General features: G+C 40.7%; 1 protein-coding gene across 1 annotated transcript; it reads right to left on the reverse strand.

The window, feature by feature from the left end:
- Positions 1 to 301: 301 nt before the first annotated feature.
- Positions 302 to 11,996, reverse strand: hhipl2 (HHIP-like 2). Its single transcript, XM_023285709.3, has 9 exons — positions 11,438 to 11,996; positions 10,060 to 10,712; positions 9,347 to 9,490; positions 7,471 to 7,802; positions 7,185 to 7,311; positions 6,202 to 6,347; positions 6,036 to 6,117; positions 4,312 to 4,394; positions 302 to 3,689 (listed from the first exon to the last, which is right to left on the reverse strand). The coding sequence occupies exons 1-9, from the start codon at positions 11,867 to 11,869 to the stop codon at positions 3,094 to 3,096; spliced, it is 2,595 nt and encodes an 864-aa protein (XP_023141477.3). The 5' UTR covers positions 11,870 to 11,996; the 3' UTR covers positions 302 to 3,093.
- Positions 11,997 to 14,022: the final 2,026 nt, after the last annotated feature.

The raw sequence follows: 14,022 nt of genomic DNA on the forward strand, positions 1-14,022 counted from the left end.
TGCTTCACTTTTGTAATATTGTGGCAGATCAGTGCATACGCAGTGCCATAAAAAAGTGTTTGCCCCTTCTCAAATTATTATTTTTTTGCTTATTTCCCCCCACTTTAATGTTTAAGATCATCAAACAAATGTAAATATCAGACAAAGATAACCCAAGTAAACACAAAATTTTGTTTTTAAATTATGATTTTATTTATTAAGGAAAAAAAATCTTCAAAGCTACATGGCCCTGTGTGAAAAAGTAATTATCCCCCTTGTTAAATCACGAATTAACTGTGGGGCAAATTCTTTTTCACGACACTGTAAATAGCGAAGATGTTGCCACATCTGGAGCTTATCAAAGTGGAGACTTTGCATCATATCCCAATTTATTTACTGATAAACAAGCTAAACGGATCCTTATTTAGATTTAATGGAAGTAACTGGCTGTTTTACCCACAGTAATGGAATTTGTATGCCTTCTACGGTAGATCTGAATGTAGATAATCCAACCAGAATGCAAGTTTGGAGGAAAAACCAGCAGCTTTCAAACAGAATTAGCTTCATCAGCCCTGAATGTGTCTTAAAGTTACTGATTCACAGTTCAAATATATGAATTTTAATCAAAAACAACCAGCTTTTGGTGACTGAAATCCACAACCGCTTCAAATATCACAACAGTAGCACCTGTGTGGCTTTTTAATTTGTCACTATTGTCAGATTATGTAATTTCATTGTACAAGGTGTTGTGTTTGTTGTCATGTTATATCATTTTGTGTATTGAGAAAGCAGTCGTGGTAGTAGTTGACTGCAACCTTGAATAACCTGTTCTGTCACCCATGTCAAAACACCAGAGTTGAAACATGTAATTTCAGCCGCTTTCCAAGAATTATGAAATTCATAAGTTAGACATGAAGATTGGCAGCTGAGAAAAATGCTGGAATGTGAGATTTATGCGACCTCAGTGAGAACAAGTGCATGTGGGAGTCACGGCAGCTTTACATTTACAGCAGTCGTTATGTGAGAGCCAGCCTCGGTGGTTTCAGTTATGATCAGTGGTGGTGTGGAGTTTAATTACAGAGAGCTTCGGAGACACACAGACACTTTCTAATGTTTATTTTTAACATTTGTATGTTCTGTAAAATTAGCGCAATTTACCCACAGTGGGCCTTGACATGAGCATGAGTTTTTTTTCTTCATGTATGGAGCTTATTTAGACTTCAAACCTGCTTGATATGTTCTAAATACAGCCAGACCAGTGATTAACTTGGACCAATGGTTTTACAACAGTCAAAAATAAAATGCAAAGGAAACAGTGTCATTACATGCATAATTGCATGCAACAGTTGTGTGCTTTGTGTCTAAAGCGATAGTTTAACATTTTTTTTGGACTTTTTTTGCTTTAAAGATAGGCGAGAAGATCAATATGTCTCATGTCTGTACAGTAAAATCAAAGTTACATTGTGGGGACAGTTAGCTTAGCATAGGAACTGAGAGTTGAGCGACACTGCTAACCTTGTTCAGCTCAAGCATCAGCTTCCAATGCTGAAAAATGAATCTAACACAAAAGTGGCAAAAGCTGTAGTTTCTTGAATGTCTTCTTTAGGCTCCAAATCCATCCCAATAGACCCCTATGTTAAAATGTCCAACTTTACCGCAGAAATAAACATGTTAAGAGCCTGATGCGAAAAATGGTTTTGGTCCCTTTACCCAATGTCCCCATTCATGACTACTGCAAGGGTGTGATTTTCTAATGTATCATTCTAGTTTAAATGTATTAAGGCCTAAAGTCAGGCATAAATAAGGCTACTTTGAGTGATAGTTTGGTACCATCACAGGACAGTCCATGGCCTAAAGATGTTTGCATGACCTCAGCTCCACTCATACTCTTTGCTCATTGTTGGATTAGTCTGTTGTCAGTTTGAGCTGAGCTTCAAAAACGCTATTCAGGAAACCTCTGGATGTCACAGAGAGTTCATCCATCTTTATAGCAGTCAATGTGTTGATCGGTTTTTGCTCAGAATACACAATCAAGATGAAAGATTTGTTAATAAAGGGTAGATTCTGTCATTTTTGGACAAGCCCAGACCACTTGTTTCCCTTTGTCATCACTGTTTGTGCTATGCTAAGCTAAGCTAAACAGCTTCTGGCTGTAGTCAGAGACCTAGCCAGATCTATCTCCACAGTGCTGGAGAAGGTTGCACCTCATTATCTTTCTGCAATAAGAAGGCTTGTTTGTGTTTCTTTGAGCCATATAACATAAATCGGTGTTTAGCCCAGGATGCAACAATGGTGTCCCTGCAAAATAGTGACATGGGAATTGTTTAGGTGAAACAGTTGCATGTAGTCAGGATGGTGCTGACAGTAATATGGCTAATTCCAAAAGAATAACCGGGGCTGCCTTATGGTGAGACTTAAATCGTCTGCAAAACTTAACATTTTCAGCTTGTAGGTTGCTGTTGTTTCCTATAGTGAAGGGAATTTTAAATATGATTAAATGCAGTTAGTGGAAGAGGAAGAAATATCTGACTTACACCCTAAGTCTACATCCGATGAGTCAGACGACCCGAGATATTGTAAGGGAGACACTTGCTCCTTCAAGAATCTTGAATTTTGGAAATCTAAAGGAGAATTTTGACATTGTAACAGCAAAACTGGGAAACATCCAGCGATTTGTGTTTTTGCATTAAGTTTTGCAACTTTTCGTAGAAGACTAAACTGCTTTTGAACTTTATTTTGGGGCAAAGTTATTAAACTTTTTAAACACTTTTTGACTCTCCATGCATTTTTTTCTGTCCCAGTGACCACTAAAACTGCAGCTATGGCTCTTTGTCCATTCATTTAGATAGAGAATTGCTCATATTATCCTGAAATAACTGCCTCAGATGGCTGCTGAGGGTGAACCTTGTCCATAAGACCTTTTTCATAACGTCGTATTTACTGTACAGACATGATTAACGTGGCAATCACCTGATCTACCTCTTGGCTGGGAAGCAAATTTCCAAATATCAAACTATCCCTTTAAGATATAACACTGATAGTCTCACAAACAAAACTAAACAATGTCTCAGTCATAATAAAACACAGTCTTTAAAGTGCTTTGATGTCTCTTGCTCACTTGCGTTTTACCTGAAGTTGGGGTCTCGTTGTTCTGTTGCTTTTTACATTCAAGTTTATCATAGCTTTGTTCACGAGGCCAACGTGTTCTTTTGCTTTTTTATTAATCTTTAGTCCAGGTTGCTTCGGTGCCGCCTTCTTCGGGGGACTCTTCCTCTTTGTGTGGATCTTGTTGTCCTTCAGGCTGTTGGAGGCTCTCTGATCGTCCAGATTCTCCGTGTTGGTTTGATTTCTCTTCGGCTTTATTTTATCTTTGACCACAACGGGCTTTTTCGCCGCCGTCTTCTTTGGCTGTTTGTTGGGTTTCGGCTTCACTCTCTTGGTCTTCATTTGTTTCTTAGCCTCCTGCTTGTTCAGCATTCTGTTTTTCTTCTCTGGTTTCAGCTTGTTTTTCCGACTCGCCTCCTTATCGGCTAATTTCAGCTTTACGGCGCTGCTCGTCGGTGTCATTTTGGCCTCAGTCGTGGTGGTGGTGGTGGTGGTGGTGGTGGTGGTGGGTTTGACCTGGTTGCTTGTCACCGGGGGTTTGGTGGTGAACTTGAATTTTCTCGGCGGTGGTCTCGTAGGTTTCTCTTTTGTATCCAGCACGGTCACTGAAATGGCACAGATGTCAGTAAGTACCCATTTTCACCATTTTACTTGTTCATCTGCGCAGCCACATATGTTGTATTTTACAAACTTGGATTGGATATTTGGCTCTAAAAACAGGCCTAAATGTTTGAAATGCTTGGGCTCTTTCTATGTTCATTATGTTTGATGTAAAATGGGAGCCTGCTTTTTATAGTTTTATGTATGACCCCAGTGTGATTATACAAGTTGACAGCATATGGACATGAAATGTAGAGGAAAAAAAAAAAGAAGCAAGATCTGCTCAGGACACTAAACAGTAAACGAAGGCAATTTGTTGGCTTGCTAGAGCAGATTGTACTGACGTGTTTCATGCATAATGCTCACACTGAACTTTTAACATCTGTTTATCTTGCATGAAATTATATACGTGTACATATGTGGTACTTATCATTAGTGCACCCCGACTGGACCGAAAACGGTTTGCACATATTTCAGTTTAACGTACATTTTCAGCGTCAGACAAGCTGAGTCAAAGTAATTTCCCCTTCAAATGGCTTCTTCCACAAGTCTGGTATGTGTCCATCATAAAAACGACACTTAAAGTGATGATTCGATGCACAGGTAAAAGTTGTTGAGGTGGCTTACGTTCCCTGGGAGCAAATGGAAACCTCTTGCCCTTCACTTTGACGGGGAGCGGTTTCTGCTTACATTTCCCTGGAGGAGCTCTCCTGCAAAAGATGGAAAACAGTTTATTTAAAGGTTCATATTTGGTAATGGTAAGGCAATAAAGGAGTTTTTGTGAGTTTTACGACAATGATAAAGGTAAACAAAGAGGCTTATGTAATATAATTGTTGCCAAAACTGATTCTCCCTCAGAAAAAGTTCATGCAAGTTTTAGTCCTGGTTGAGTTTTATCCAGTAAAAGTTGGTTTGAAGCAACTTTTCCCACATGATTTAAATTTTTTTAACGAATTTTGATGTGAGAATAATTTATTTTATAGAACGCGGTGTACCCTGATAAATTATAACCCTTACCAAATAATCTGTAGTCCATATTTTCATTGACAGAGTAGCAATTTCATATTGAATCACTTTATTTTACTTTAGTCCAATGTGATATCTGACAGTCTTGTCTCCTAAAAATAATGTTTTTGTTTACAACTCCATTTTCAGTTGACTTTTCAAGGAAACGTATTTACTCCTGGATTATATTTGTTTTGTGACATATCACAAATATGTTTCAAGTTAACTTATCTCTGCTGTTCATGTTTCTGCTTAAATTTTGCATCTTTTTCATCTACCAATCGTATAATAAAAGGGTGGGACACCCTGGTAAACGTGGAAAATGAAGAAGAACCAAATTACGATATTTTCCGACCTAAAGAAGTACTTCTGGATGCATAAACCTAATCGAAGCATAACTTCAGGAATAACTGTCTGCATAAAACACCAATCCCACAAGTTTTGTTGCAGATTTATTCATCCATTTTCCCCTCCAAGCTCCTAATGAAGACTTTGCCACTTTTTCAAATTAAAAGCATTTCCTACAGTCCCATCTTCTTAGCTTTAGAGGGGAAAACACGATTCTTTCCAAATTAACAGTTTAGTTGTACAGGAAAAAAATTTTGTGAAACGGGGTTGCGTTTGCCACAAGACAGGCCAATTTTGAGCTCTTCAAAATAAAAGTCCAAAAATAGTTTTGAGCTGAAGAAAAACAACCGTTTTCACAAGTAAATTGTTTCCCTGCAGTACAGTGGCCACGGCTTAACCCTGTTTGGTCTTTAAACTCTGGTAATTCCATAGTACAGGGACATCATTTCAAGAGATTAGCACTCTTTTCTACATTCCTGAAAAAACACAGTTGTTACAGACACTTGTCTGTCTGACAACAGTTTTACATTCAGCAGGTATGAGTCAGGATTGTGTTAAATGAATGTCTGGCCATCAGTCATGGATGCAGCCAGTCTAAGCTCTGATTGGAGGAAAGAGCTGAGAGTATACCATCCCCCTTTAGATGAAAACTACTACTTTACATTGTTTGGATGCCAGCTTTTAGCCTATTCACATGCGTTGTTATGACAGTAATTTGAAACTAATTAAGAGATTACAAAGATACAAGAGCGTGGAGGAAAGGAAGCATCCTTTGTTGTCCTTCATGGATCCCTCACATTTGTGTGGCTCCAGGCAGGGATTTTCTATAGTGCGCTGCAATTTTTTTGTGTGACTTGGAAGAAAGCCAGTTTAAGAAACATGTCAGTCTTTTGGAATAATTGCTTCAAGCAGGTACAGACCCACACACATGAGGTGTGGATGGGGTATCTTAAAAGCATATCACATGGTTTTAATGCAAGCTTTGTCTGATACTTCACCTCGAGGGGTCCATAAATTTAAACACTGTTCCAGAAGGAGACGAGGAACTCGGGTATGTCGTGGCCAGAAAATACAGTTCTCCTACAAAACAGAAAGAACTCCTCAGTACTGCTAGGTTAATGCAATGTAGTGTTGAATGCTGTAAGAGAAAATAACCAACTTTACCTGCTTCATCTTCAGCGAAGGAGATGATGAACTTGTGGTAGTGGTTGATGAGTCCAGGAAAAGAGCAAGTCTTCTTATCGCCCATGCACACACTCCTCTCTTGCCAGACTCCTGTCATCCTGTCTTCTTCTAGTGCCATGATTCGACTGAAACATCAACAGGAAGCAGTTAATTTACTATAAGCAAGCAACCAAGCAGTCAGCCAGCCAACCAACCAACCATCCAGTCCATCAGTTTCAACCAACCAACCAACCAACCAACCAACCAACCAACCAACCATCCAGTCAATCAGTTTCAATCAACCAACCAACCAACCAACCAACCATGTGTTCAGAATGTTTAAGGCAGGATTTAATGGTTCATCTCTTGATTTTATTCTAGTGAGGGTATTATAAAGGCTACTAAAAAAATCATGTAGACAAGGGCTGATCAATTAATCAAAATATTATCAAAATCGCAATATCCAAATCGCACTCTCAAAGAAATACTCATTTTTCAACAGTTAAATGACTGTACTGTAATTAGAAATTGCTGTTAAATGACAATATATTTGATTTATTAAAATATCAGTGGATCAATGCAGGTGTTGCCCATCTCAAATTTTAGAGATATTATTAGAGTCATCCTTGGTGGGGTTTAGTGGTTTGATTTGAGGAAAAAATCTAATAACCATTTCTCTCTGATAGATATTTTGATTTGTTTTTCCATGTAATTTCACCATGTAATATATTAAGAGCATGTGATGAAGATAAGATAACATAAGACAAAGCTGAACTTTATTAATCCCAGAAAAAATTCTTGAATTCTTTGGGTACTACTACAAAAGACACCATTTGCTAATTGCACACATTTTCGAGAATTCAAAAATGCACAATATGTAGCTCACTAAACAAGCAGAGAAAACAAGTCTGCTTTTCTTTGACTCCTGAAAAGTTGACAGAAGTATTTTTTTTTTAATTTGGCCTAGATCAAGACCATCTTACCCACTCATGAAGTCTCCAAAGATGTACAGGCCGTTCAGATTGGGTGATTCACATCCTCGGTACACATATCCCCCCGTCACAGACTTGCCAACATGATGGCTGTATGCAAATATAGGGAGGATGTCATCTGTTGTGGCAGAAAAAGACACCCTGAATTTAACCCAAATCTGAAGCATCAAAATTAGTTGAAAAACGGTTAATTATGCCAGAAAAACAGGTGGTGAAAGCATCAAATAGACAGAAAATAGCTCATCTTGGAAGTTTAACAAGAACAGAGAATACTCACTGAGGGATGAGTTCTGGCACAGTTTTAGATCATAGCACTCAAAGCCCTCTTTGGCCCTCCATCCGTAGTTTCCTCCCTTCTCAATGATGTCAATCTCCTCGTAGCGGTTTTGACCAACATCTCCGCAGAATATCCGACCCCTGCCGTAACGGCTCACCGGGTCTCCGCGGTCCACCGAGCATCGCCACATGTTCCGGACGCCATATGCAAACACCTCTGGACGAGCGTCTGGGTCCTCGATGAATGGATTATCAGGGGGGATCCTGTACTGCAGCCCACCGGGGTCACTTCCATCCACATCGATGCGCAGTACTTTTCCCAACAGAGCACTCCTAGGTAACAAAAAATCAGTAGAGAGGCTTTAAATGTAATAAACCTAACCAGGGGTGGTTGTAATCCAAAGGGTTACAGCTACTGCTGCATATGTATATGAAAAACTGCGATCATTGTAGTTACAATTAGTTATAAAATGTTGAAATGCTCAAATTGTTGAACTAGTTTACTAAAGGTCATTGATAAAGGTCAAAATAATGAGCTGAAACTAATAGGAAATGGTTGAAAATGGTAAAGCAATGGGTAAACAGTGAATAAATAAAGTATACCTTTGAAAGGTAGTCTAAAAGCAGTAGTTAAATGGTTAAACAGTTAGCTAAGATATAATTTTCTCTCCATGAAAACACTAAGACATAGTTTGAAAAAATTGTGAAGAAGCATGGGATCATGGGACTTGTTGTTGCACCACCTTTGCTGATGAAAATCTATTTTACAGCCAGAAATTATGTTACTGGAACATCCATTTCTAAACAGACAAGATGGTCTGCATCACCACTTACCAGGTACTTATGATGTAGTTCTGACATCCCCTTGGGCAGTTTCAGCACCATTAACATCCTGAGTCATACCTCACATGGCAGTTTCACAACCATTCACAGCTTGAGTCTTAATGGGCCTTTAGCTATAGGTTTAGGGGATGAAAATATTTATCTGAGTCTCTCCGTCAGTCAGGTAGAACTGAAGAAGCATCTTGGATGAGAGGTGGAAAGCTATGTCCAATTGTTTTTTTACTGAAGCTTTTAGGATTTTTGACAAAGTAAATACAAAAGTTAAAAAAAGAAAGGATAATTAACATTGGTTTTGTAGATTTTAGGCAAGTTATTATGGAAATTTTACATAGTACACCCATAGAAGTGATAGAGAAATGACTGAAATTGCTAAAAGTATTGGTTGAGCAGATGAAAAATTGGTTGAAAATGTTATGTTGCATGAACTGTTAACATATTTGTTAAATTAATGTGAATGGCTGATATGGCTAAATGTAATGAATAAATGTTTGTATGGTCAGTTGAAATTATTAAATGAAGGTAAATGTTTGTAGTAGTTTGCTTAATGTAATGGCTAACTAGCTAGCTAATATGGCAATGATTAGCTTCCTAATAGCAATAATTGGAACAGCTAAAAGTAACAATGGGCAATAGTTGGCTATATATAATATTTGAGTATTTAATATATTGTTAACAGTATATCTGGTATTGGTTAGCTGTAGGCTATGGATAAGAAGAACTCAGTTAACTTAATTCTATGCATAAAAGGTTGTAGCTTCAAAAAGTAGCTAGGTAATGTTAATAGTTAAACTGCTAAAAATAAAGAAAATCCTCATTTTGCAACCTGAAGTGTTTGACCCCAACATTGCTAAATCCTTTGTATTGCATTTGTATTTAATTTAAACATATCTGATTTAAAATCAGCCCAAATTAGCACATTTTGACGGCGCTATCAGTGAAGAAGTAAGAAGTTTAACTGATAGTGCTGCAGGGCTACATCTTTCAGCTTCATTCACCACCCCTGCTCACATGTGAGGAAACCCGAAGCGTCTTACTTGTTTTGTGAGTTTCCGTACTTCCCAAATGGATCTCCTGCTTTTCCACCGTCTCCAGTGAAGATGTACAAATAATCATCGAGACCGAACAGCAGCTGGCCTCCGTTGTGGTTTGCTGCCGGTTCTTCGATCTCCAAAATGACCCTGAGTGTAAAAAGGATTCAGTTCAGTGCAATCGCTTTATGGGTCTTGCTTTACAGAGATAAAGATCTGGCTGCCACGATTCTTAAGCACACCCTGAGGCCAACTTTGATCCATCCTTCACCTCTTAAACTGCATCAGTGTATGTCACTGACTCGCTAAGCTGTGAAATTATACCTCTTATAGGAAGAACTGTTGACAGATCAGACTGGAGGCATTGAATAGCTGGTTCATGCAAATTACAGTAAAACTGAGTTGTATACCTCAAGTGATATCTGGTTTGTAAAGCAGTCAATTTTAGATTCATAGTTTTTTTTACATATTACACAGAAGAGATAAAATAAGGGGCTTTAGATGACCTTTAGAGTTAGAATATTTGTTTCCCATGCAAAGTCAGGCACAGCATCTTAAATCCTTATCTTGCAAGGGGTTATTTCTATACCTCCAGAACGTGCTTATGCGAGCTTTGGTTCTGTAATGATAGTCCTATATGTCTTTCATCATGCAGACCTACATCATTAGACAAACTCTGAAGCTATAAAAAGACCAAAGGAGACCCTCCCTGGTCGTACCTCTCTGAGTAAGGATCAGCCATGTTCATGTCGGAGGCAGAAACCTTCATCTCACTGATTCTGATTTTCTCCACCTTGCTGTTGAACTGGATGGAGTAGTAGATGAAGAAGCGTCCGTTGTCCCGGTAGTTTGGGTGGAAGGCCATGCCCAGGAAACCCCTCTCGTCCCCCAGCCAGGGAGTGGTCAGCACCTCTCCGCTCATGTCCAGGAAAGGCTGCTCCAGCCGGCTGCCATCGGGAAGGTAAACCCAAATGAAGCCCACCTGTTCGGCAATGAACATGCGGTGTGTTTCGTCCCTGCTGTGCAACATCAGCACCGGGTTTCTCAGACCGTTGGCCACCTCAGTCAGGCACAGCTGGAGACACCCTCTGGGGTCCTCCACCACCTGGCCCAGGTTGCTGTTGAGGCCGGGGCTCTTCAGGACGTTGGGGTAGCAGTAGTCCTGGTCGGACAGGTCCATCATGCTGCAGAATGTGGTCATGTCCCGCTCTGAGGTCTCCCGCAGCAGCCGGTTGGCTGTTAAAAATTTAACCACATGGCCACATTTGCTGTGAAACTCTGAGCAGTAGCCAAAGCAGAGGCCAGGTAGCTCTCGGACAGGTGTGTAGGGATCCTCAGCGTCGAAGAGGTGGGCAGCGTATGGAGAGCAGTCCTGAATGGACAAGCATGACTTCTTATCACACTTCATGGCAGTAGCATGCATGAGTTTGGTAGCCAAGAATGGAAGTGTCCAGTTACATAAACATATTTTTGCCTTTTGACTCTCGGTAATTGACCTCCCTCCTCCTCCTCTATGCCATGAGCTCTTTCAAGAATATGGAATCATTTCATAGAAAGTCTAATTCACTGGTGCACACGCCTTAGTCTTTGTTGCCTGCAGTGCTGGTGATTAATACTACAAATACAAGCTCGTCCTACTGTCAGTTATCATGAAACATCCCTGCTCAGAGCCTCATTGGAGTTAGGTAACATGCTTGTTTTTGTGAAATAACAGTTTGTCAGTCACAAATCACATTTAATATCTGATTTGAGCTCTGCAGTTGTTCTAGTGTTCAAGTTGTGCATCCAGTTTTAAATTCTTCACAGTTTTCAGACTAACCTTTCATTTAATGTTGGCCTCTCAAGGGAATTCAAAATTTGAAAGACTGTTGATAGGTTGAGTGTGATATATATAGTTCACCAGCTTTACTGGGTTTATCGCAAACATATAGATCAAAGTTTCTGTAGATGTGAAAAGACTGCAGAAAACTGCGTAAGGAATTCATCATTGCGCCTTTACGCAGTGCCAGGATGTTTAATGTGAACCATTCTGGAACTCCATCCGCAAGTAACCCCACAGACACACAGAATGACATTTAGGGAGAAAAATATATTTACCTGACACATAATTTCCTTCAGCATGTCCGCACAGAGCTCTTGACCCCCCACCTCCAGCTGGTCAATGATGTCCCAGTATCTCTCCGCGATGCTGTTGTCAGTTTTCTGGTCGCAGCAGCCAAAATCCTCGTACTGCGTGCAAAACTCCAGGTGCCACTGAGGCTTGAAAGGTGGCTCGAAGTCCAGGCACTGAGGGTGACCTGATGCCGGCCGGACCGGGACGAGCAACATCACCGACGCGATGAGAATAAACTCGGGAAGGCCCTTTTTGGACGAGTCCGGAGCTTCCATGGTGCGTAAAAGTCCGTGCGTAAAAGCTCCATCCAAGGCTCCGCTTGGATGGAGCGCGGCATTCCACTTACTTGTCATTTTTGCCGTCTGCCCACGAATGACTCGAAGCGTTTCTTCTCCTTTATGTAGGCTGTCTCCCATCAGGCAAATTAGTGCCAATTAAAACTAAAACAGTTTTGTAATGAAGTTAATGGGACTCGCAGTTTACGCCTCGCTATAGTTACGGCGGTTTTATGCACCGCATCTGGGTTGGCAAAGCAATACGCACGGCTATCTGAGAGGGGGCATGCTCTCAAACACACACACACACACACACACACACACACACACACACACACGGGTCACAGTGTCGAGGCATGCAAACATGAAGCTCACCACAACACAAATTGTAATTTTGTCTCACATTCGCGTAAAAGCGCCTCCAGGCAGCGTTCTGTTTGTGCAACATCATAGCAGCAGCTGTCTCCGTGCTGCAGATCTACTGTCCCAGCATGTCAACCCTCATTTGAATGTACAGTGAAATGTGTCTGTCAACAATTTCCGCTGGTGCCAAAAGAAAAACGACTGAAAAAGGCGTCTTATATAGACTCCATAACATGTAATCAAAACCACATCCGGTCTAAAGACATACAGAGCTGCATTGTTATTGGATGCATAAATAAAGGCCTGAGCATAAAACTGGCATGATTAAAGTCTTAAATCTGGAATTTAACACAAACATTTTGCAAGCCAAGGTATCATGATCAGCCTATGGAGCAAATATTCTTCTATCTCTTGATATTGTCTTCTAGGGGAGTGTATGTCCAAAACAAATACGGAAATTAAATAATAACAATTTGCATCATTAGCACTAATCAGGTGACACATTGAAGTCATGGTGCATGTATGAGTGTATGATAAATGGATTTATAGGGCCCTTCATAGGCATTTGTTTGGTAAAATAGACACAGATTACACAATATATCACATTTTATATGAGCCAATATCTAGACTAACATTTGACAAAATTATTCAGTAAGTATTCAAGCAAAGCTGAATATTCTATGAGAAACAGTCTAAAAACACACAAAATCAGTCAAAAAAACCCTCTAAAAATATGGAAGCAAGAGTACCAGGGTGCCAGCCTCTTGGTGGCTGAGCCTTGAGGCCCTGTGATGCTAAACTGGAAGAAGCAAACATGGAGCCGTTGAGTTTCCTCTGAGATGCTGAAGGGTCTGGGTCATCTTTCTGATGTTGCATGGTCACTGGGTACGGCATCTGTGGAGTGGCAGTGGGTTGGTTTTTCCTGTTTTAAAAATGAGGGGACCAGAGGGTGTGCTCCAGTAGGGTGTCACACTTCTCAGCCTCCCCGGGAAAGTTTACTCTTATGGCGCTTTTCCACTAGCACCTACTGGGCTCAACTCGACTCGACTCTACTCAGTTTGTGAGGTTTTCCATTAGGTTATAGTACCTGGTACCAGACGCTATTTTAGTACCTACTCGGCCGGGGTTCCAAGCAAGCCGAGTCGAGCCTGTAACGTGGCCACTGATTGGACAGGGAGTGACGACACACGAGAGTGACTCCTTCGCGAAAACCAAACCCGCCATTTTAAAAAAACTGGCAACAGCGACGGTGCGCATTGCTCTTCATGGAACTCTTTTACTTTGAATCTGACAAAAAGCCACAGACCGAGCAGCAGGTATACCATCGCCTTGATGTCCTCCATTGTTGTGTTGCGTTTGTGTCACACACAAATGACGTTAAGGGACTTCCGGGCCGCCATGCTATGACGACTCCACCCACCATGAGGTGGTACTCAACTGTAATGGAAAACGGCTTAAACTGAATCGAGTCGAGTCGAGCCGAGGAGGTGCTAGTGGAAAAGAGCCTTAAGGTGCTGGAAGGGAGGCTCCAAAGGACTGTTGAACCTTGAACTCTGGAGGAACAGTGCAGATTCCATCCTGGTCATGAACAGTCGACCAGCTCTTCACCCTTGTAGAGCTACTGAGTGAGTCATGGGAGTTTGACCAGCTTTAGAACCAGCCTTGGACCAGCCAGCTGTGTCCCCGAGGGACTCTATAGGGGGTACTGCAGGAGTATGGGATACCGCGCTCACTGATAGGAGCCAGTCAGTTCCTGTACAAAAGAGAGCTGTGTTCACATTCTTGCCAGAAAGTCAGACACTATTGACACAGTGACAATACAGACAATAATGTTCACAGTGAAAACTTCTACATTTTCAACATTTTTGGGAAATTTTTTGACCATTTTTTGGTGCAAAAAAAGAAATGCTAAAAATAGTTTCTTTAAGAAC

The sequence above is a fragment of the Amphiprion ocellaris genome, chromosome 20, assembly GCF_022539595.1.
Source record: "Amphiprion ocellaris isolate individual 3 ecotype Okinawa chromosome 20, ASM2253959v1, whole genome shotgun sequence".
NCBI lineage: Eukaryota > Metazoa > Chordata > Actinopteri > Pomacentridae > Amphiprion > Amphiprion ocellaris.